This window comes from Lytechinus variegatus, chromosome 1 (genome assembly GCF_018143015.1).
Source record: "Lytechinus variegatus isolate NC3 chromosome 1, Lvar_3.0, whole genome shotgun sequence".
Classification (NCBI taxonomy): Eukaryota; Metazoa; Echinodermata; class Echinoidea; order Temnopleuroida; family Toxopneustidae; genus Lytechinus; species Lytechinus variegatus.
The window spans coordinates 53920944-53946295 of NC_054740.1; the positions used below are offsets into that span (position 1 = coordinate 53920944).

Sequence of the window (25352 nt, forward strand, 5' to 3'; positions counted from 1 at the left end):
AAAGCTTGAGTTATTTTACTTTCTCTCTCTCTCCTTCTCTCTCAGCACCCCTCGTCTATTCTTTTCTGTTGCTCGCTAACCCCCGAAAGAAGAAGAATAGAAAAGGTGGGAGTGCTATTCAGTAGCCCGCTTCGATCCTATTGTAATGTAAATCAAAGTTTCAATAGGAATCTGTGATGTGAAGAATGAGGGGTTTGAGCAACGTTTAGCACACTGCTTTAATATTTGTTGGACAAGTTCGTCGAGACTGCATGGGCGCCGTGGGATATAACCAATTTGGGCAGAAGCCATACACTGGGCTAAGGACATACAAATCTCATAATAATTCTTTCAGTTCAGACACTTGATGATAAGAAATCTAAAACAAGGCTTATTAAAATTGCTTCAGTCCCCTTGAATAAATTTGAAATGTATTACGCTGCTTAATATGATGAAACCCAAAGGCTTGATCAACCACATTAAAGAAGTCGAATCCAAACGGATCGACGACATACCTTTCGAAAAAAAAATTCATATCTGACTGGTCGGGAGTCGTGGGGGGGGGCAGTCAAATTTCTTGCTGTACACATGCGTGACAAAAAAACCGTATAAAGGGGGTGCTCTTTTTACAGTTTTGGACGCGGGCCGCGCGTACACTCGTTAAGGATATAAAGATACCTATTTTTAAAAAAGGGGTGGTTTTGAAAGACTGGTCAATGGTCAATCGCGGGGTCAAACGTATTTAGGGTATCTTTTTTCCAAAGTTTTTTCTTAAGACTAGCCAAATGTATTAAAGGTATGTTTTTTCCCCAAGCTTTTTTCCTCCTCGTTTCTGAAGTGTTCGGGCCCGAGACAAAACTTGTTTAGGGGTTATATTCTGGCGACAACTTGTTTAGGGGCCAAAATGCGTTAATGAAGACCGCGAAAAACTTGTTTAGGGAGTTATTTTGCACACAGAGAAAAACTCGTTTAGGGGTGTTTGGAAATAATTCAGTCACGCATGTGTACAGCAATTGGTGTGACGAAATTATCAGATTGATTGATTGTAATTATCTTTCTGAAAACAGAGATGATGAACGAATTAGTGATAATACACCCATATCAACATTCTCAAGACCCGTCAAATCAACGTTATTCTTTTCTCTAAAAAAAAACACTACTTTTTCTGCGTATCCACTGGATCCTGCAGTTCCCCAAACTTGAGGAAATCAATAGAAGAACAAGAATAAGTTATTGTAATTTTTTAAAGGGATGGTCCGGGCAGAAAGTATAGTTAAATAAATAGAGTAGAATTCACTGAGCAAAATGCCGAAAATTTCATCAAAATCGGATAAGAAATTACAAAGTTATTGAATTTTAAAGTTTAGCAATATTTTGTGAAAACAGTCGTCATGAACATTCATTAGGTGGGCTGATAATGTCACATCTCCACTTGTTCTTTTGTATTTTATTATTTAAAAATAGGTTTATTCAAAATTTTTCCTCCAAAAACTAGAAAAATTGGATTGACAATGACATCTCATTTAGTGCATTAGATATTTATTGCTGCAACTTATTTCATTATAAGGGAGACATATTCTTCACACAAGTATGAAATAATGAAAACAAAAATGTTGATTTTTTTGTAATAACATAAAGAAAAGGGAAAGTGGAGATGTGACATCATCAGCCCACCTAATGAATATTCATGACGACTGTTTTCACAAAATATTGCTAAACTTTAGACTTCAATAACTTTATTATTTGTCATTCAATTTTGATGAAATTTTCGGCATTTTGCTCAGTGAATTCTACTCTATGTATATATATTTTCAACCCGGACCATCCCTGTAACAAGCACATCCTTTGAGTTATGGCTACAGTTGCCACTATTATACACTTACCGGAGATCTGCTTAGCGGAAATCGTTTTGAGTAGCTAAACAACTCATTCACATTACACCAGGTTTAACAATAAACCATTTGTATAGTACTGAAAGTCATAAAGTTTGTTCTCGGTTTTGATAATCATTATGATAAAAGACGATCGTGTCTTCGTTCGAATTTGCATTCTCAATTATATCGATGGTGATGATATTGGCATTGTACTAGGCCGTTAAACTGATATTAAAATAAATGAGAATGAATGCTTGTATACCGACTCTAAGTTCCAAGAAGGCTTGATTATCTCCTTCTACAGTATATTGTAAAGCCTTTGAAAATTTAAGGAAGTAATGCATGGTTAGTTTGTGTAGGCTAACGTTTAGAAAAAACATCTTATACCAAATGTTATCGTATAAAAGAAAATAGTAAGGGTCGAAATAAATAAAAGTTATTCGTGTTTCTTGTTGAACAATGAAAGCACAAGACGAAAATAGTGTGCCCTTAGTTTACGTCAAAATTATTCTGATTTTTTTTTTTGGGGGGGGTAAATACAACGGTTCTATCTGGAATTCTCTGGACAGAGTAATAAAAGACGCAGCTAATCTGAACCGATTTAAAGTACTCATCAAAAAAGTCTCTTCTGAATTTTTACTGATTCAATCAAGTAATTTATGAACTTCATACTTATCAACGGGAGTGTTGATTATTTCATTTTAAAGTCAATACTTAATTTTTTATATAGTGTACATACATTCATGTTTATTTCTATATAAATGTATAGAACTTTGCTTATTATTTTTACTCTACTTATATCATATTGCCCTTGTATAAAATTTTGATAGGGGGTCTACATCTTACAAGCTTTGCTTTTCAGTAGACCCCTCCACTTTTCTTTTTCATTTCATTGGTACGTTTCAACCCTGCATATGCATGTTATGTAGTTGATGCATCTTTTCATTGTAAACATGTTTTTTATAATTAAAATGTACTTCGAGGATTTGTGGACTATGAACATCACAATGAATAAATAAACAAAAATAAATAAATAAATCATTCATCGGGGGAGGCACCAGCAGGGTATTTTGATTGGGGACACGGGCGACATGATGACGTCATATTTTAATCAGTTAAACATGGGGTAAAACGAATTAGGCCTAACAGTAGGTAGGGTTTTTCTCTTCCTTCTGTCTTCCTCTTTTCCTTCCATTTCTCTCTCTCTTTTCCTAAGTAGTTTGAAAAGAAAAATCACGAGGGAGCCGCCCCTGCTATCTAGTAGCGACGCCCTTGCGTTTCATTGCACTGCACATAAAGCAAAACATTATTGAACCCCCCTATTTATATCAAAATACGTAAACAAAGCAACAAGCTGATATTTAATGTCGATTTTATGATAAGCAGTCGTACAAAATTCCTTATCCTTATATGAACACAATATTTTCAGTCATTGTAGCCTAGCTGGTCATTTCTATTGATTTCCCCCTTTTCATTCATTTTACTATTTAAGTTGACAAAACAGTATTCCTTTGAAAATAGTTTTATGTATACAATTTTGCGGTATGTATTATTTGGAATTAGGCCCTTTAATGCAGAATCCTACGACCAATAACAAACAATATCAATTCTGACTTGGGTTATGTTATTTCAGGTTGACTACCCATCCATTGATAGGCCGTGGGAAACGATTGATCGCAGGAATGAGACGAGTTAGTGAGAGAGGGAGTAAGAAAGAGACTAGAGTAAGAGAGGGAGAAACAGACAGACAGAAAGACGATGGGGAGAGGGAACTAGTGAGGGAGGGGGAGAGAGATAATGGGAGATAAATAAAGAGAAAGAGAGGTGAAAAGGGGTACTGGAAAATGGGAATAGGACAAACTGTAAAGTGAGAAAGAACTGAAGAGGGGAGGGTATGTGCGTGTGTGTGAGAGAGAGGGGGAGGGGAGAGCGAGTGTAAGAGAGAGAAAGAGAGAGAGGTGCAAAGGGGTAATGGAAAAGGAAGCAATAGGAACGGGATCAACTGTAATGGGGGAGAGAAAGATAGAAGGGAGAGGGAGAGAGTGTGAGAGGATGGGTGTACGTGCGTGCGAGTGTATGTGTGTGTGAGAGAGAAGAAAAAGAAGGGTTTTCATAGTCATATGATATAGAAATAATAAAAAGGGAATCAGAATTTTTTAGGGACTTAACTACCCCCCCAAAAAAAAAAACATTTGTTCATTCCCGGCATTATTGCTCTGACTGTAATATTTCTAATCATCATTTACATCGTCATCAAAGGTTTTAACAAGATATTATTGGATGAAAGTGCTAATATTATCATCATTAGTAGTAGAAGTAGTGGAATAGCAGCAGCAGCAAGAGTAGCAGTGGTAGTAGTAGGAGTAGTAGTAGTAGTAGTAGTAGTAGTAGTAGTAGTAGTAGTAGTAGTAGTAGCAGTAGTAGTAGCAGCAGCAGTAGTAGTAGTAGTAGTAGTAGTAGTAGTAGTAGTAGTAGTAGAAGTATTAGTAGTAGTAGTAGTAGTAGTAGTAGTAGTAGTAGTAGTAGTAGTAGTAGTAGTAGAAGTAGTAGTAGTAGTAGAAGTAGTAGTAGTAGTAGTAGTAGTAGTAGTAGTAGTAGTAGTAGTAGTAGTAGAAGTAGTAGTAGTAGTAGAAGTAGTAGTATAGTAGAATGCGAGAATGATAGTTTAGCTATCATCTTTACGATATTATCATCGTCATCATTATTACAATCATCAATGCATCATCATAATGCTCTTCTACTTTTTTTTTTCTCTCATTCCCCGTTTCTTCTTGCAACCTTCAGTTTTCACGTCTGTTGTCACCTATTTCCACATGTTATTCCCTTTTCTTTGTTGCAAACTCCAGTAATGAAATCCATGTAACGATGCAGCAATTTGTAAATATAATTCCATATTTAATGTTATTAGACATATCGTAACAATTTTGTACAGAAAACAAATACAGCAAGTCCTTTTACAGACCAACAATGCGATGGTCCACATTAAGAATATCGTCTGATAGAAAGACCAACGGCAAAGGTAATGAAATGGGGGTATTTTCTCTCTTTTTTATATTTTATACGTGTATTGCAGAATCGCAGTTGATAAATCAAACATTCACAGACGGAGGAAAAAAGTAAAACAAACCGGTTATATGAATAGATATAGCGTTATATAATATAGTCAACATTATACAAGCGATTATACATGGCTGCAACGCAATGGGGTGTTTTACCCATGATGCTTTACGTTCACAAAGAAACGCAAAACAAACAAGCAACAATATAATTTTTTACGTAATAAGACAACGCTATATAAAAATTCGTCTTTACAGAAAACACATTGATAAATGAAAGACATTGTGAATTTAATGTAGACCTGTAAAGGATGAATTTAAAAAATGTTATAACATGCAAATTATGACATACTTGGCTTATTTCAGAAAAATTGAGTTAAAAACGTCACGGCAAGAATTTAATTTTTATCTAAAGGAGTAAATTTTTCAAGGAAATAACAAAATACGTATTCTTGAACGACAAAGAAATATTATCATTTCCAAAAAAAATATGTCCATAAATGAATAAATTGGTACATATTAAGTAAGTAGGAAAAAAGATGAACAATGGATAGATTAAATGACTGATCATTATTACTGGTTCATACCAATCCATCTCTATTTTTCAAATATAACTAAAGGTTTACGAAATACTCTAATGTAATTAAATATAAAGTAAAAAAAATACCATCAATTCCTTATTAAAAAGAAATCATAATAAAATATGTTTATGATATATCAAATAAGAATTTTTCAAATACCCATAGAATTATTAAAATCTGCACATAATTATTTCTTAAAATATACAAAACATTATTGGTATCACTGTAATATTGTTTGTTTTGCTATATTTCTTACAATCGTAATAAACAGATACATGAACAATAGATGAAGCTAATATTTAACAAATCATTATAAAACACCAAATTTCAATCCATACAGTAGAATAATAAAAAGGAATACATTATTTCATCAAAACATACTCATGGCAAATAGTTTACATATCCTGTAAAGAATTTCGTGAGAACATAAAAGTTATTATTTGAGAATTGTATTGAAATCAGTTTATATTCATTTTAGCACCTTTCCTTTAAAACAATCACTAAAAGTTTATTCAGCAAATATTGTGCATCCGAACAGATATGAAAATTAACTTCTAGCACAAACATAGAAATATCTTATTCTCTTTTGTCATATGATCTTTTGATTTGGCTTAAGTACAGGATTGGATTTCGGCCAATTTCAATTTGATAAGATATTATATTCGAACGCAGTATTTCTTTGCATTTTTTTTTCAAAAATATTTGTGAGTCTAGAAATTATGATTTTTGGATATCGGATGTCATATAGAGGTGCCGTGGCCGAGTGCTCTAAAGGCCACCGCACACCTTACGACTGTTCGCGTTCCGATTTTGGAACAAATCGCATTTTGCTAATTTTCTGAAAATGTGAATGAACATATCATTTTATTTGAGGTTAAAATTAATTGAAAGAATACTAAATATAACCATTTTGTAAGGCCAAATTAGTTTCAAATCGTAGCCAATCGTACGACTGCTATGACGTCATTACGACTAGATATTAAATTTGCTTTTATTCTAAGAAGGATGATAGCATAGTTACAGATTTGAACAAAGGTATTCGGACGATGATTTCGAACAATACACAGTAAGATATTCCAAGTCTCAATATTAGCATCCACTTCTACTATACGTTTTATTCCAAAATTGAGTCGCAGACCAATCGTAAGGTGTGCGGTCGCCTTGAGGCGCCTGATTGTTCATGGAAAGTCCGTTGTTCGATCACGGCCGGCCGCGTCACCTATGCCCGTGAGCAAGGCATTTGATCGACAATGCTCTTATATCCTGCATTCAAATAAATGGAAATGAAATCCGCACTTCCCTGCATGCTCAGTCATCAGTCATCATTTCTAAATAATCTTAGAGTACAAGGGTATGTATGAATCCGCTCATCTTTAACCGTTAGTCCGTGAAACCTATGGAAGGTTTGCCGTCTCTCGTTATATGGTATCGGCCATTGGGTTATAGAGTGAAAGCAATGAATGGAAGCTTTTCTTTTCTACTCGTTATATGGTATAATTTACAATGACCGATTATGATCACTGTCATTTCCTTGGGATCGAACAGGTAAACTTCGATTCTCACATCTGCATACCCTTTACAGACGTTGTAACAAACTTCTCACAAGGTTTAAAAATCTGGGTTTGCATCAATTCATGCTTTGCACCATTAAAGTTTCTGTGAAATAATTGGCTAGATGCTACAGTAACAGTGGATTGCATGGTGGTGACGTGCTTTGAAGTGTAAAGTAGGGCTTGATGTCAAAATCGAAAACTTGCAGGGCGATCAAAGTCCCTAAATCATATGATTTAGTTGAGACCCCCCCCACACGTTTTTTTTCTTTTTTCTTTTGTTTGTTTGTTTGTGTTTTTTATACCTCGTTGTTACTATGTTATGCTTATGTTGTATTGTTATTTTTTATGTTTCTTTTTTTTTGATGATGATCCTTCAATGTCAGGATTCTATATCAATAAACTTTTGAATTTTGATAATGATAAAAACTCAACTCCATTAATTTGAAAAACATGCCCCCCCCCCACTCAGGATCATTCGTGTTTATTTTACAACTTTTCACTTTTCAGACTAACGTTACATATGTCTGATGTCTGATATATACGTCACAATTATATCGCCTCTTCTTAAATTGGTATAAACATGAAGATTAGGGTATCATTTGAAAGAAAGATATAGATATATCTGATGTTATCAAGCACGCATTGAGATGAAGGGAAAACATTCGACCAAACCCAAGTTTCCAAACTTTGTAGGAGTTCTATTTGACTGAAGATCATGCCTTGCCATTTTGCTTCCCGAACCCCCACGTCGAAGGATTGTTGAATGAAAACGAAGAAACTGTTCCAAAGAGCGATTTCGGTGGGGCTATGTCGTCGTCATCGTCATCATCCAACTTGATATCAGTCCAGGCAGGGGGCTGTACATCGCTCTCGGTGTCCTCGCTCTCGAGCTCGTCCGAGTCGCTCATGTCATTCATATCGAAGGCGGCGTTGTTGAATTCGAACGAGCTGCCGTTGTTGTACAGCGGTGACGGTGGCGGTAAGGGAGGTGGATTATTTTCCTTCATACGTTTCTCTAAGGCAGACAGACTTGGCCTGCCGATTGTGGAGTCTCGCTTTTGATATCTACCTGATACCACGCCATGTGCGTGACCGTTGGCGCTGATTTCGTTGGCCTGACTTCTGATGTCGGGAACAGATCTCGAAGCTCGGAGGGTGGAGCCTGACCTTGATCGCGTCTCGTCTTCGACACCGATCGGAATGAGTCGTTTGATCACTAAGTAAAAATATAGCAAAAATATAGTATTAAAAGTCACTGATCTTCATCAGTCGACATCAATTTTCTTCAACATCACTCGTCACCACATCTCGTCAAAATCAGTTGTTATCATCATCATCCATTACAATCAATCGACATCGTACATCATCAACATCACTCATCACCATCACTCGTCACCATCACTCGTCACCATCACACGATACCCCATACCGTCCACATCACGTCACTATCATCCGTCACCTCCAGTCGACATCACATCTCATCAATGTCACTTGTTACTTGTCACTTGAAAGCACAGCTTGTCAAATCACTGGTCACCATCACCCTCACCAATCATGTTTGTACATCAAATCTCGTCGAACTCACTAATTGTTTTCATCACCCAGCACTGTTACTCGACATTTTTCGGCAACGTCACTTGTCGTCATCATCATCATCAATCACGGTCAGTTGACATAACATTTTGTCTAATTCTCTTATAAGAATCACTCATCACCGCATCCCCTTATTATTTCGTGTCACTATCTTCCATAACCATCATCTGACATCACATCTCGTCAACACCACCGTACGCGTCAATACATCTTGTCTTTCACAACTTGTCACCACCATCCGGCACCATCACTCGACACCACACAAACATATAGTCGACATCACTCATCATCAACACATAATCACCATCAATCGACATAACATGTGGCCAGCATGACTTTCACCATCACTCGACTTGATATCTCGTCAACATTACTTGTCGCCATCGCCCATCATCATCAATCGACATCACATGTCGTCAACATGACTTGTTACTATCATCAAGGAACAACATGCTATCATCCCGCACCATCACTTAAAAAAAAAGATATCGTCAGTTATGATCACGCGTCACAATCACATAACATCATTAACCGACATCAAATCTCGTCAACATCAATCGAAAGTTAATCCCGTCAACATTACTTGTCAAATCACCTGTTGACCTTCACCATCACCAATCTTTTTTATACATCACATCTCATCAAAGTCACTAATTGCCCTCACCACCCAGCACTGTCACTTGATATTTCTCGGCAACATCGCTTGTCGTCATCATCAATTACCATAAGTAGACATAACAATCTGTCTAATTCTCTTTTAAGCATCACTCATTACCACATCCCATCATCATCTCGTGTTACCATCTTCCATCACCATCAGTCGACATCACATCTCGTCAACATCACCCAACACAATCAATCGACGTCAATTCTCAAAACCGTTTTTAACCAGCACCATCACTCTTCAACATCACTTATCAACAGCAATCGACACCACGTCGTACCCACATAACTTGTGACCATCATCCAGCACAAGCATTTGATCTCACATCTCGTCAACACAAGGTTTAACCATCACCTAGTTTCATCACTCGTCAACATCACCCATCATCGTCATCACTCGTCAACATCCTTCGTCACCATCACTCGACACCAATCTTACCAACACTTGTCACCATCTCTCGACACTACATCTCGTAAAATCACTTGCAACATTATTTAACATCGCATCTCTGCAATACAATTTGGTCATAGCCATCCGTAAACATCACTCGACACATATTGTCACGATCATTTATTGGTATAACAAAGTGCTACTGCGCCTGAAATTAACAACTCCAGACAAAGACAATAAAAACACATTGACCCTCTCACCCATCGCGTGTCCCTTTTTCAAACAATTGCATGCACAGTAACGAAGACTGCATATAGCTTTTCCATTCATTTGAATATAGGATAACAGACGTCATGATTCGATCAATAATCAAACACTCGACATAACTCGTCACTATCAACCGATAAACTTATACAAGCTTACATATCGTCAACAAAAGTATCTCAGATAGTTCAAATCATCGCCACTCTCTCCAGTCATTATTTTTTGACACATCATATTTTTTGGCAGCATCACCATGCCCTGATCAAATCATTTTACATTCAACATAACACTAATCGCTATCACTGTGTTGGTATACCTTGTATTCACAACTCGGCCCTATACCATTTACGGCCTCCTGTTAGAACTGGTCAGTCTCAACAAATAGTTCAGCACCATCGTCACCATTACTGGACGAAATCACACAATATATCTTTGCTCGCCAACATACATTCAATATGTATTGCTTCCATCATTCGATATGACATCTTCCACATAAATTGTCTCTTCCCATCATCATCATCATCAGCAGCAGCATCATCATCATCATCACCATCGTCGTCGTCATCATCATCTATCTCCCTATCACCATTTCTCATGTCCAGATGCGGTGGAAAGTCAGGCTCATACAATGAAAGTGGAGGGGCACCTATTTTTTGGCAGACGAAAGGTGCCCCTCCACTTTCTCTGTCCTTACACCACCACTAATCAACATATCATGTTATAATCATCCCTTGATATACTCATTCAACGCAGTAACTCGTCACCACCACTCGTCATATTCTCTCATCATGATTTCAATGCGCTCGTCAAAATAACATTTTGCTTTTATCAGCAGTCGACAGCATCTATACCATAATCCATTACTTCCTTATCACTCGTCATCATAAGTGATGAATATATATTATTACTACATGTACTATCACATTTTTATTCATTTATTGCGGTTATTCTACCTCCCCTTACTAACATTTGTATCTGTTTTTAACAATAAATTTGTCAAACCTTGTGCGTCGACGGCACCTCCAAACCGGACATCTTTAGCGACCTTGTCGGCGAGTTTATTCTTCAGTTTCTTAAACTGTGCTTCTCTGCCTGGCTGTGGTCCAAGGGCTAACGAGACTTCTAAATCGGAATGATCAGGGATGTTGAGTACCGTCGTATCCAGTTCACCTGAAAGAAAGGCAACAAAGAAGGATATACATTAATTGGATTACTTGAATGACTCAAATAACAAACCATTAGTTCGGTGTCGATTTCAAGGATTGTAATTACGAGGAGATTTTTTTTAATGAATGTTATTTGTTAACATGGGATAATGTGATAATTAGATGTTTTCTACTTTGTCACCTACAAATCTAGTCGACATCACTTCTCACCATCGTTTGACATCATCAGTAGACAAAAAGGAATGTACTTTGACAACATTGGAAAATGTGACAACGAAACGTTTGCTAATTTGTCACCTTTCAATTTCATTCTTGGGTAAAATTAATCCCTCACCAAAGTTGACAGCATTTCCTTGAAGATATACTTCTTCCTCTAGTTGCTGCAAGTCGATAGGTCCCGATAATAGATCGATACCGATGAGATTTAAGACGATATCGTTGTGACGGAGGTTGTTTGGAAGTTTGACCTTATGCGGGAGTTGGTAGTTGCGTACTAGATCGGTGAGCTGCATTCGCTTCAATTTCCTGACTAAAAATCATGGCGGGAAAGTTTTAAAGAAAAGAACATCAAAAATTGTTATCAATATATATATATATATGTCACGTAACGTAGATAATGAACAAAAAAACGGGCAACCGTTTATTCTTTTAACAAAACCAATATGTGGCTTGACATACAAAACTAAACAAAAGGTCTTTTTTTCGAAAGTGTTTTAAACTATTTTACTGGGTAAGTGAACGGGGAGAAAGAGGTAGAGGCTAATAAGCAGAGGTAAAGCAAAAAAATCCATCTATTTTCCATTTCCTTTCTTTTTCATTTTTGGCTTGGTCGTTGAACTTTTGGAAACAAAGCCACCCCCCCCCTCCATCGGTACGCCAGTGAACGTTGAAACCGACTCCAGGATTTCGTTTCATAAAGACGTGTTACAATAACAAATGCAAAATTTCTGTAACGGATTTAACATCAGCCAATCAGATTGAAGGATTTCAGTAGCTTTTAACTGTCACTGCACATTTGTTATTATAACAAGTTTTATGAAACGGGGACCAGACCGATATTTACGTTAGTTTGTTTTCGATTCGTTGGTATAACTGCTACATCAAATAGAAAGTGATGAACCAATCTATTCGATTCCACCGCTTCACCACCAGAAATAAATATGATTTAAAACAAAAAAAACACCAACCTCGAACAATACAGACCTCCATGATAAAGTCACATCAAGGAAGAACAAAATAGGTGTGATGTAGGGCTGTCAAAATTTGTTTTGTTGGTGTGACCTGAGGAGCGTTTCATGAAAGGACTTGTCGGACGGTTCATCAGGCAAGGCATGTTTTATCAGACACTTACCATAGTAATAGTGTCTATAAGCCAATCAGAATCAAGGAAAGATGTCAGAACTGACAACTTGTAGGATTTTTTTATGAAACGCTCCCCAATGATTGCATTTACTTCATTATTCGAAATTACACCATGTCATCGGTCAATAGGAAGCTGGTTTTGTAGATTTGACCGAGGCATTACTTACATGTTCCCCTAATGGACCCCGATTTGTTCTTTGGCATCACTTCGAAGTCCAATGGGAACGATAATGGTATGCTGATTAGTCTGTCTTTGGCATCCTTGGCAACCACGCGGTTCTGGGTGTGAATGCGAGCTATTCTGATCACCTGTATAAAAAAGGTAAAAATAATTTTAAAAGATGATGCATTCGTTTTGAAATTTTTGCATATTGTAGAGGTGTTGACCGTTTGCTGCATATATGAATCAATGCAAACGCTCTTGTGAATTAGCGTATAGCTACCATAGCTACCATATACGCTCTTTTCCAGATTGTTCTTATTTCGTCTTACCAAGTTATGCCGCAGTTTCACTGGTAAAACAAATTCCAGGGGCCCGTTTCATCAAGACTTACAACTGTGGTTACGTGGTTCACCAGCCAATCAAAAATCAGGTTTCCATGGTAGTTACCATAAATGGTAAAATTACCATAGTTGTATGTGTTTTTGGAACAGACTCAACATAGACCAAAGCTTTTACATTATTTCTACCGGCATATCGGTTGGTTTTGAGTCGGGTTTTATTATTGATATGTGTGCGTGGTGCGTGAGGAAGAAGTGAGTGTGTGAGGGTATGTGGGTGAGTGTGTATGACTGAATACTAAATTGAAGCCAATATCTATATATGAATAGAATGCGATTGAAGAGAGGGCATTGAATTTAAATTTGTTTTCCTGCCGTTGATTTCTTACTGACAAAGAAAAGAAACTGCATGGGTCACAGTGAAAGGAACGTGTACACACAAATAGAAAAGAACATTTCCGACACACAGTGCTATTGCTATCATTTCGCAAATCATAATTGAAACGAATCACTAAGTCTTTCCTTAATTGTTGTGCACTTTAATCTCGTGGCACCTATTTTTTTCTTGTACATTTATCTGAAAGATTTGTCATTGAGAAAACAGTTATGTATATTAGCAAATTCATTTATGAGGAAATAGAAATTGAGGTTAAGAAATCTGTAAATATTCCGAACGATCATAACCATGAACCTACTGACTAAGACATGACAATTTAATATGTGATTTGTTATATTTTTATTTGTATTGTCTTAATTGGTACCGTAGGGATCAATAATGTATGGGATCGCATTTATGGGGAGAGAAATAATTCAATTCAATTCAATTCTTTATTTCATTTCCATTCAAAACAAAATACAAAGTGATATAAAGCAAAACAAATCAAGTACAATTTTATAGGGCATTCTTACTTCGTAAAACAGAAAAAACAGTAAAATATAGAGCATAAATGGAAATGAGGGGGATCCACTAAAAAGCAAAGCTTGTAAAGTGTGGACCCCCCCCCCCCTTGGAAATGAAGAAATTATAGTTGACTTATTCTTATATGCGTACATGCATGCAGGGGCGTAGAAAGCGGGGGGGATGGGGGGGATGCATCCCCCAGAATTTTAGGTGGGGGGGGGTGGTGTGTACAATCATCCCCCCCCAGGTTTCTGTGGGGGAAGAAGCAAAACTATACAGTAATAAAGCAATGAATGCTAGTTAAAATCAATCAATAATAATAGCAGTAATAATCATAACGTACAGCAATGACAAACATGATCAAAATTGGACTTTTATTCAGAGTCAATCATCTTATATGCATTTACAACTTGCAAGTTTTAAGTAATAACAACTGTCTTGCGTCGTCATATACATTTAAGGATCGTTATTCAGAGTTTCACCAAGTACATTTCCTAATCATTAAGCACTTAAGCGTTCATACTTTTGTACTTATACATGTACTGATTATTGAATCGTTCAAGAGAATAGGAACTTAGCAAGTATGTTCCTTTCGAGCGTGTTACCTGATACTGCCATATGAAGCATTAGTATGCCTGTTTTTCCTTCATGTTGGGCATTATAATCCTTTACTGTTAAGGACTGTTTTGCATAACTATATTGGGTGAAAATAAACGTCTTCCAGTTTCAAGAAGAAGTAAGTCGAGGCGCAATGTATTTTGGAATTACTTATACCAGTGATTTCTGTACGTGCGTATGGCAAGCCGTATTGACATATATTGTGATTTTGTGATATCACGAATTCGAATTACTGATATCACTAATTGGAATTACTGATATCACTAATTCGATTTAGTGATATCACTAATTCGATTTAGTGATATCACCAAATCGAATTAGTGATATCACTAATTCCCATATGTTTTTCACACAAATCCCTTTTTTGATATCAAGAAATAGAATTTGTGATATCACTAAATCGAATTAGTGATATCACTAAATCGAATTAGTGATATCACAAATTCGAATTTGTGATATCACTAAATGAATTTGTGATATCAAAAATTCGAATTAGTGATATCACTAATTCGAATTAGTGATATCACTAATTCGATTTAGTGATATCACTAATTCGAATTAGTGATATCACAAAATGACAAAAGAAATTTAGCACTCATGTTGTGAAAGATATCGCTTTGATTTCGAGCTTTACTTTAGTGCTAGAATTCACGTGGTATTTTGAGCTTTACTTTAGTGCTAGAATTCACGTCGTATTTTGAGCTTTACTTTAGTGCTAGAATTCACGTCGTATTTTGAGCTTTACTTTAGTGCTAGAATTCACGTCGTATTTTGAGCTTTACTTTAGTGCTAGAATTCACGTCGTATTTTGAGCTTTACTTTAGTGCTAGAATTCACGTCGTATTTTGAGCTTTACTTTAGTGCTAGAATTCACGTCGTATTTTGAGCTTTACTTTAGTGCTAGAATTCACGTCGTATTTTGAGCTTTACTTTAGTGCTCAAATTCAGCTCTGTTTCTATCGCTAGTTTAGCGTTTTAATTCACTTGATATTTATTATATTGATGCAAAAAAATAACCTGTGATCTAAACCTTTACATTAGTGCAATAATTCAGTTCTGATTTTTTTTTGCACTTTATTCGTTTAAATCGATTGGCAACATATCAAGAATGAAATTAAGGATATGTTGCCAATTTCTATGTAATCATTCAGTATTCTCTTTTGACGTATGATATTTTGGGGTTTGTTTTTTTATTACAAAAAAATGAACAACCTATACTTTATTTGCATTTTCATGGTTGAAATTTAGTTTTGAGTGGCACATTAGACAAAAAAAATGAATGCTAATTGTGCAAAAATTGGCAACATATCAGTAATTCATTTCGTGATATGTTGCCAATTTGTTGTTTTTAAATATTATTATTATTTTTTCGACATCGCGTCTACTACACACTCTCGCTAAACTACACTCACGTTGCCACAATCTTCATGTGCCAATCCATCATTAATTATCTCTTCATGTTTTATGGACAATTCCAAATTTGAGTACCGTAAGTAACGGGGCCAAATCGTGGTTTTGGAAACCACTCATAGATTTGTGTACGCGCATTTGTGTACAAAGTGAATGGAGGTGGAAATAGGGAACCGTGCGTGCGACTGAATAAAGCGCTGCTGTATGAAATGAATGGTGGTTACGTATAGACCAATTTCACGGCCTGTTTATGTATTTGGCCCTCTATCGGCGACGCCATTGCTGCGGTGTGCAAGTGCGCTGACCGCGATTGGCTCTGTGTACAAATTCAATGAAAGATTACAGATAAGCTCTGATATTGTGTCATTAACTTCATCATAAAACAATAAAATAAAGCATGGACACCTGGGTATACGATGTAAGACAATGGCCATATCTGACCGATGAAGGTATGATGAATTTTTGCACTTTGGCTACTTTTACCCCTTAGTTTTGTCAGTAAAAGTGAGTTGATGATGACCAAGAATCGCTGTTGGTTTTCATCAGGGAGCTCACATCTTGTTGCTAGTAAATTGTGTTAGAGTAGCGGGAGAGTGAACGAGAGAGAGAGAGTGAGAGAGGGAGAGAGGGGAGGGGGGGAGAGTATGTGTGAGAGGAGAGAGAGGAATAGTGAGAAAGGGGGGGTAGAGAGAGAGGGGGTGGGCTAGTGAGAGAGTGTGTGAGAGAGGGAGAGAGAGGGATAGTGTGTGTGTGAGAGAGAGAGGGACTGATATTTCCATCTAAGTCCTTTCTGTTGATGTTTTTTATCCACTGGCGACGCATTCCTTCATCACGGCCTGGAAACCTATGCAGGGAGTACGGCTTCACACACAAACAGGCTTCATGAGTCCAAGGCGAGTGAATTTCACATTCACTTTGCTTCCAATCCTGAAGCTGTCTCCAATTGTTGTGGCAATTGAACCCAGCACAGCTGCGACCGGCACTTCTCCGATTAATGCTCATTGTGAATCTTACAAGAAATCTGCTCAATTGTTCCAAAATAAAAAAAAATCGAACGAATGTACCAAATACCCTATTGACTTGTGTACTATAAAAGTTGATTCGCACACCGCAGCATGGCGACCAGTCTGCTGCCCTCTCACGTTGTGAAATTGGTCTATATCACGATAATGCCAGTAACGGTGTATAATTAACCGCACCTTTTTCTCGGCGGGGCAGAAGCAAAAGTCGGGGGTGCGGTTTATACACGGTGACGGGTCCGGTCCACTGATCTCTCCCCTAACTGGATATGCGGGGAGGGTCCTTTGTTTGAAGCCAGCGAGTTCTATTGTCCGCCATACCAGTTCCCCCAAAAAGAACGCGATCGCTCCATGCATTGTGAGCGATACGCTAGCTGTCTGCACACTGAAGCTCTTACTTTTTAAACAAAACTTCATATATATTTAAGGTGCCAGAATTCGCAATTTTCTTGAAACCATGGTACTTTCCCAGTACATTTCGGAAACACAATTTTGAAGGGGTTGGTGTTTTTCTCACCTAAGGAAGAATGGATGAAATCTTTGACTTGTCTAGGGGTATTTTGGAGGTTTGCCAAATAACCTCTTAGGATCGATAGGGCGACGATTTTGGCAATTTTCTAGGTTATGCAGGCTTATAACACTGGGCTTGAAACCCCCTTTAATTTAAGTCCACCCCCAAAAAAAAATCAAACAAGTGTAACACCGAAAATCTCATCGCTTAAATAAAACTTTTAAAATATAACTTTCATATTTTACTTCTGATTTTGATTAAATTTTGAGCATTATTGTGTGGTTTTTCTCTCTATTCAAATAATCGTTTCCGTGAGGTGGACTCGCCCTTTAAAGGACAAGTCCACCCCAACAAAAACTTGATTTGAATAAAAGAGAAAAATTCAACAAGCATAACACTGAAAATTTCATCAAAATCGGATGTAATATGAAAGTTATGGCATTTTAAAGTTTCGCTTCATTTCAGTTATATGCACATATCGGTTGGTATTCCATTATTAACATTTTGTGCTTCAGGCAAGGAGGTCCTATAATCGTCAAATTCGTAAAATTGAAATATTGTATAGTTCAAACTATTAAAAACAAAAGAAATAGTGAGTGAGTAATATCATCGACTCTCTCAATTTGAATGTAACTGGCTTGTTCATATCACAATTTTTTTTTTGAATAAGCGAAACTTTGAAATGTCATAACTTTCTTATTTTACATCCGATTTTAATGACATTTTCAGAATTGTGCTTGTCTGATTTTTCTCTATTGATTCAAATCAATATTTTTCTGAGTTGGACTTGACCTTCTCTCTCTCCTTCTGTCACATCGATCGACCCTCTTCAATTATCCTCTACCCAGTTTGTTCATATAGGCAGCGGAAGCGGGGGGGGGGGTCCTGTCCCCTATATTTTAGGTGGGGGATAGACCCCCAAAATTTACTTTTTTGTTCTTTTTGCTTGTCAATTTTTTTCCTGCATCCCCCCTAAGGTGGACCCCCCTAAAATCATTGTGGTCCGCCCTAAAATTCTGGTTAATATTCTTTTTTCGATGCTTGTCAGATTATTTCTTTTGTTTTGCATCCCGCTCCCTAAATTTTGGGTTGATAACCTTTTTTTTTGCTTGTCAGATTATTTTTCTTGCGTCACCCCCTAAATTTCTGGTTGATAACCCCCCTTTTTTGTTCCACCGAGACATTTTTTTCTTTGAAGACATTCAGCATCTCAAAATAAGTTCTGTGAAATTTCTGAAGTCTGTAAATTCGTCTCTGTAGCTTAATGTCTTTTTTTACATACTTTTGTTTAAAAAATGAGTTCTCGGAAAAAAATAATTCGATCTATTGTTGACAGAGAAATATCACAAATTCACATGCCACAAGTTACATAACCCCCTAAAGTCCTAGTCCTACCGTACATGTACCTCTAGCTTGTAAATTTTATTGTCCTTTCACAAATAAAAGACAAAATAATTTTCAGAATACCTGTAGATCCCGTCCTTGTCCAAAAAATCAGTCTATTTCGGTCAGGATCTATGCTTCGGAATTTTTTTTTAACTCCTCCGAAACGGCAGATTTTCATTTTTTACTTAAGTCAAATTTCAGAATACAGGCTACACGGTCAGTATTATTGTCTCGTGATATTCTTCTGTCCAAACATGACTGATAAACTCATAAAACTTGGTGACATTTGTGAATATTAATAAACTGAATATTTATTTGAATCATGGTTTAAATTCATCACGCTTCCAGAGAAATCACAACAATCGATTACCCCCCCCCCCCTGGAGTTTTAAAGTTTTGGAAACATGCTCTGGTAATTTAGAATTACCACACATGTATTTCAGCACATGGGACTACATAAAGTCTACAACTATGCAGTTCACCAGCTTGTCTTATCTGTGAAAAGTAATCCCCTTTTCTCTGTTTCCACGGTCGTCACGATAAGTGCAATTATACGTGGCACAGGACGACATCTTAAACTATGTATTAGGTATAAATTCACATTGAAAAGTGCTGTTATAAGAGTTGATCTGGTAAGTATAATTAAGATTGATACTATTGTCGTGGACCAGACTATACTTCGATTTTGGCTCTTTTGGGGGAACTCGGCGTGCGGAGGTACCAACTTCCGGTGCTTCAACACGGAATAGGCCAATCAACGTTATTGTTCCCATCCAGATAAGGGAGAGATCAGTGGTCCGGTCTGAGCCAGCCCGCCGTAACCCCTCCCGTACATGTACGATGTCTGCCAGTTCACAACACATCGAGTGGCCGGGCGTAGCCGCCCAGGCAATGTCGTTTAGAGGGGTATGAGCCGCGGGTAATGGGAAGTGATTATTGCAATATTAATTAAATGTTGTCCATAACAAACGCACCCACCTTCATGACACTAATTTTGACTTTATTCTCGATTCAAAGTAGTGAAGTTCCCTTACAACGCAATCTCTAAGCTCACTCAACTCTCGCTCAGCGGAATATTACCGAGTATGCTTGGCGTCTCTTTAAATTCGCCAGGGTACTTCACTACTTTGAATCGAGAATAAAGTCAAAATTAGTGTCATGAAGGTGGGTGCGTTTGTTATGGACAACATTTAATTAATATTGCAATAATCGCTTCCCATTACCCGCGGCTCATACCCCACTAAACGACATTGCCTGGGCGGCTACGCCCGGCCACTCGATGTGTTGTGAACTGGCAGACATCGTACATGTACGGGAGGGGTTACGGCGGGCTGGCTCAGACCTGTCACCGTGTATAAACCGCACCCCGACTTTTGCTTCTGCCCCGCCGAGAAAAAGTTGCGGTTAATTTGGAATTGTCCATAAAACATGAAGAGATAATTAATGATGGATTGGCACATGAAGATTGTGGCAACGTGAGTGTAGTTTAGCGAGAGTGTGTAGTAGACGCGATGTCGAAAAAATAATATTTAAAAACAACAAATTGGCAACATATCACAAAATGAATTACTGATATGTTGCCAATTTTTGCACAATTAGCGTTCATTTTTTTTGTCTAATGTGCCACTCAAAACTAAATTTCAACCATAAAAATGCAAATAAAGTATAAGTTGTTCATTTTTTGTAATAAAAAAAAAAAAACCCAAAATATCATACGTCAAAAGAGAATACTGAATGATTACATAGAAATTGGCAACATATCCTTAATTTCATTCTTGATATGTTGCCAATCGATTTAAACGAATAAAGTGCAAAAAAAAAAATCAGAACTGAATTATTGCACTAATGTAAAGGTTTAGATCACAGGTTATTTTTTGCATCAATGTAATAAATACCAAGTGAATTAAAACGCTAAACTAGCGATAGAAACAGAGCTGAATTTGAGCACTAAAGTAAAGCTCAAAATACGACGTGAATTCTAGCACTAAAGTAAAGCTCAAAATACGACGTGAATTCAAGCACTAAAGTAAAGCTCAAAATACGACGTGAATTCAAGCACTAAAGTAAAGCTCAAAATACGACGTGAATTCTAGCACTAAAGTAAAGCTCAAAATACCAGGTGAATTCTAGCACTAAAGTAAAGCTCAAAATACCACTTGAATTCTAGCACTAAAGTAAAGCTCAAAATACCGTCATTTTGTGATATCACTAATTCGAATTAGTGATATCACTAAATCAAATTAGTGATATCACTAATTCGAATTAGTGATATCACTAAGTCGAATTAATGATATCACAAAATCGTATTAGTGATATCACTAAATAAATTTGTGATATCAAAAATTTGGAATTAGTGATATCACATATTCGATTTAGTGATATCACTAATTCGATTTAGTGATATCACTAATTCGATTTAGTGATATCACAAATTCATTTTGTAATATCACAAATTCGAATTAGTGATATCACTAATTTCTATTCATTTACTACACAAACCCTTTTTTGATATCACTAAATCGAATTAGTGATATCACTAATTCGAATTAGTGATATCACTAATCCGAATTTTTGATATCACAAATTCATTTAGTGATATCACAAATTCGAATTTGTGATATCACTAATTCGATTTAGTGATATCACTAATTCGATTTAGTGATATCACAAATTCTATTTCTTGATATCAAAAAAGGGATTTGTGTGAAAAACATATGGGAATTAGTGATATCACTAATTCGATTTGGTGATATCACTAAATCGAATTAGTGATATCACTAAATCGAATTAGTGATATCAGTAATTCGAATTCGTGATATCAGTAATTCGAATTCGTGATATCACAAAATCACAATATATGTCAATACGGCTTGCCATACGTGCGCAGTCTTCTAGGTTTGAAGGTTATAAACTGTTACATTTCCTTACCTATGTTTTTATCATAATCATCATAACAAGGTACATAATAAGGAATGAATCGAAATTATAACAAGTTACTATCTATACAGTTTACTCCCGACAACCCGGTGAGGTTTATTTCATTTCCATACTTAATTCAATCAAGCCTTTGTAATCATGGTAATTTTAAACAGAATGTGCTTATCATTTTAGTGTCCGCATATCTGCACGTGGATAAGAAATATAATGTTGAGCTTTTTTTTATTTTACCCCTATTACTATAATTGTAATTGATATTTTTTTTTAGTTATTTGGCTGTTTATTTGTTTATTCCTTTAGTTGTTGATTCATTCGTTTGATCATTAACAATATCGCTACTTTTAAAAGAGTATACTACTATACTAGTAAAATAAGGAATACTAGTTATTCTAGATCATGTTTAGCAGGACTGTCATGACCAAGATGATAACTAGACATCCGACAAATGACATTTCTCTTATGATCATCTTTACTCATTGTCATTAATCAAACAAAAGATTACTGCCATGAAAAATGTGCAAGGAAGTTTGTTTATTACTGGATGCCCTGTTTATTGCTGAAAGCAAAGTGATTAAAAGACACACGAGATAATCCATGAGGCAGATCGTGTTATTTTCTTATCTTTAACTCGTCTGCTTTGGCCCATGATATTTTGTTTTTATCGAGTACGTTATCTCCTTCATTCTTTATATTTATATATTAATTATATATATATATATATATATATATATATATATATATATACATATATATATATATATATATATATATATATATATATATATATATATATATATATATATATATATATATATATATTAATTATAAAGTATGACCCAGCTAGCGATCATCCCCTCCAGGTCTAAGGACCTGTCTACGCCACTGCATGCATGTATTACAGTGTTGTAATTTTATTGGGATGTAGAACAAGGATTAATTCCTAATATAAAATGTTCGTTTTTAGAACTCTAGATATGTGTCTCACTTTTTGGGAGGAAGCGTAGTAGAAGATTTATCTTCATATTCAAATTGTAATAAAATTTTATTTCGAATTGAAATTGAAATTACAAAAAATTGGAATTGGAATTTTAATTGAAATAAAGATAAAATTGAAATTGTAATCAAAATAAAATTAACATTAAAAATTGAAAACGGGATTCAAATTGAAATTTAAATATACGTTGAGATTGAGATTGAAATAAAGATTTAATTACTTTGCTATATACAGATATAATGATATAGCATTAAAGTGAATACAGAATGATCTGGGTCTATTGGGCCTATACATGTATATGTATACACCCACCTGTCCTTGGCTTAGTGAATCTTCCTCCCTCAATGAACAGTGTCCTTGTTTCACCATAGCAATGATGGGTGTCTTGCAGTACGTCATCAACTCCCTCATGTTGTACGTCTCCGGCGACCACGACACCGACCGTGCAATATCCATGATGACCACAGCAACGGACAGTTCCAAAATGCTTCCAAAACGCCAAAGGGCGTGACTCGAACCACGAAATGGTGACGGGACAAACGTTTTATCAAAGAGATCTAAATCTGTAGCGTTTGATATAGAACTAGGAAGTAATCCATTGAAAGGGTTTCTGACTCCCTTGGCAAGGGGGCTTGGTTATCTTGATCTAGTTTTTATTAATATTTGTTTTTCCTTATTAGTTTACGAAACATTCCATGACGAAGAATTCATGAGTTCTGTTGATCGCTCGAGAAACAAACGTGACTTTATTTTTGATACTGGGTGTCATTTTGAGATGGTTATCTGTAATGGGAAAAAATACGAAAATAGTTAACATTCTCTAATAAAAAAAACACTATGGTAGCGTGGTCAATTGGTTGTATAATTATTAACACTTCTTTTGTATGACAACCCTAAACTAAAACATACTTTGGGGTCACGAAGAATGACATGAGTGCGTCATCATAATTGACATTCTATATGTGGGTACAACTGTCCACACTTAAACCCTTTCATAACTATGCTCTTCCGTAAGCTTGATCAATTAATTCTGGACATCAGCATAAGATATAATGGTCTTGCATATCACACATATGATATAAGAAAATAACAATATAAAATACTGTATGAAAAGGTGCCCTTCAAAGGGGCCAGTATGACCAAATGAAAATAATTCTAAACCAAAATACTCCAACCGGCATTTTTATATTTGAACATGTCCTGTCATCGTTACAAGAGATTATCATGGCCATTTCACACTTCAGTTCGTCAAAGTTGACCCATCATAATCCTTTTTCTTCGTCTTTATATTTTATCTGCTAAACCCAACAAATACTATCCCGTGTCCACATCATATTTAGTCATCCAGATCTGAATGACAAATATTCGTTCTGAAAAAAAAATGGGGAAAATACATGTATAAAGTCGCGGTTTCCTCTTTCATAGACATCAATCGTCGGTTAAATTGTGTACTTAAAAATGAGCACATGGGTCACACGACAATGGCGATGATAATAATTGTAAGGCGTGTTACTGTGTGTGAGGGAGTGTGTGTGTGTGTGTGTGTGTGAAAACCCTCCCAGTCGAGTTTATGAGGTTATATACGTGAGCAAAATAGCTGCATAACTTACTCATCAGAGCGTTGACTCGTTCTATTGACTCGCGGAAATTGAATAAAGTATGAAAAATGTATTCAACAAAAAATTGAAAAGAATATGAGGGTTCGCCTCATGCAGTGAATGTATACAATACAGGGCGTGATTTGTGGGTGAAGATGGATAAGGGATATTGCACTGGTGTATTAAGCTAGTGGTGTGTAATATGTACTGCAATGGCGACTTGTAGTTTAAATGCAACATGGCCACTCAGGGTATTTGCTTATAGTGTCATGAATGGGCAAAGGGGGCAAAATATACACTTAATTGGTCCAAAAACAATGTTAAACGTGAGATTTCAACCTTTCTGTATCCAATATATTATATGTTTATGCAACGTAAACGAAAATACTTGGTATGTGACACTTGATAAAACCTACTTCAAAAATGAAAATTAATTTGAGGGATAAGTAGTGCGATTAAAATGATGGCCTTTGAATAGGCACATGTTCTACCACCCTTTACTCCTGGGGAGCATTTCATCAACATCATTCGCCTGACCAGTTCTCACATCCGGGGGGGAGGTCAAATATATTGATGTACACACGCGTGACCCGCCCCCCAAAAAAAAAAAACCGTTAAAGGGGTGTTTTTTCGGTTTTGGTCGCGGGTCGCGCGTGCATTCTTGAAGGGTATCACAAACACCGATTTTTTTTAAAGGGGCAGTTTTGAAAGACTGGTCAATGGTCAATCGCAAGGTCAAACGTATTTAAGGTATGTTTTTCCAAGGCGTTTTGAAGACTCGGCAAACGTGTTTAGGGTATATTTTTCCCCAAACCTTTTTTACCGGGGTCATAATCGAGCGACAACTTGTTTAGGGGCCAAAATGTGTAAATAAAGCCCGCGAAAATTTTGTTTAAGGGGTTATTTTGCACGCAGAGAAAATCTCGTTTAGGGGGTGTGCCACGCGGGTGTACAGCAAAACATTTGACTGCCCCCCGGCCCCCGGGACGTTCCTT

At 36.4% G+C, this 25352-nt stretch overlaps 1 protein-coding gene across 2 annotated transcripts in view; it reads right to left on the minus strand.

Annotated features, from left to right (window-relative positions):
* Positions 1 to 7321: 7321 nt before the first annotated feature.
* The window catches only part of LOC121416872, a 22088-nt gene continuing 4057 nt past the window's right edge, over positions 7322 to 25352 (minus strand). For both annotated transcript variants that reach the window (XM_041610398.1, XM_041610406.1), the window contains exons 2-6: positions 23072 to 23542; positions 12650 to 12791; positions 11455 to 11649; positions 10957 to 11124; positions 7322 to 8259 (exon numbers count right to left, since the gene is read on the minus strand). In XM_041610398.1, the coding sequence (XP_041466332.1) occupies positions 7757 to 8259; positions 10957 to 11124; positions 11455 to 11649; positions 12650 to 12791; positions 23072 to 23215 (1152 nt within the window). In that variant the 5' untranslated portion in view covers positions 23216 to 23542 and the 3' untranslated portion in view covers positions 7322 to 7756. The remainder of the gene's footprint in view (positions 8260 to 10956; positions 11125 to 11454; positions 11650 to 12649; positions 12792 to 23071; positions 23543 to 25352) is intronic.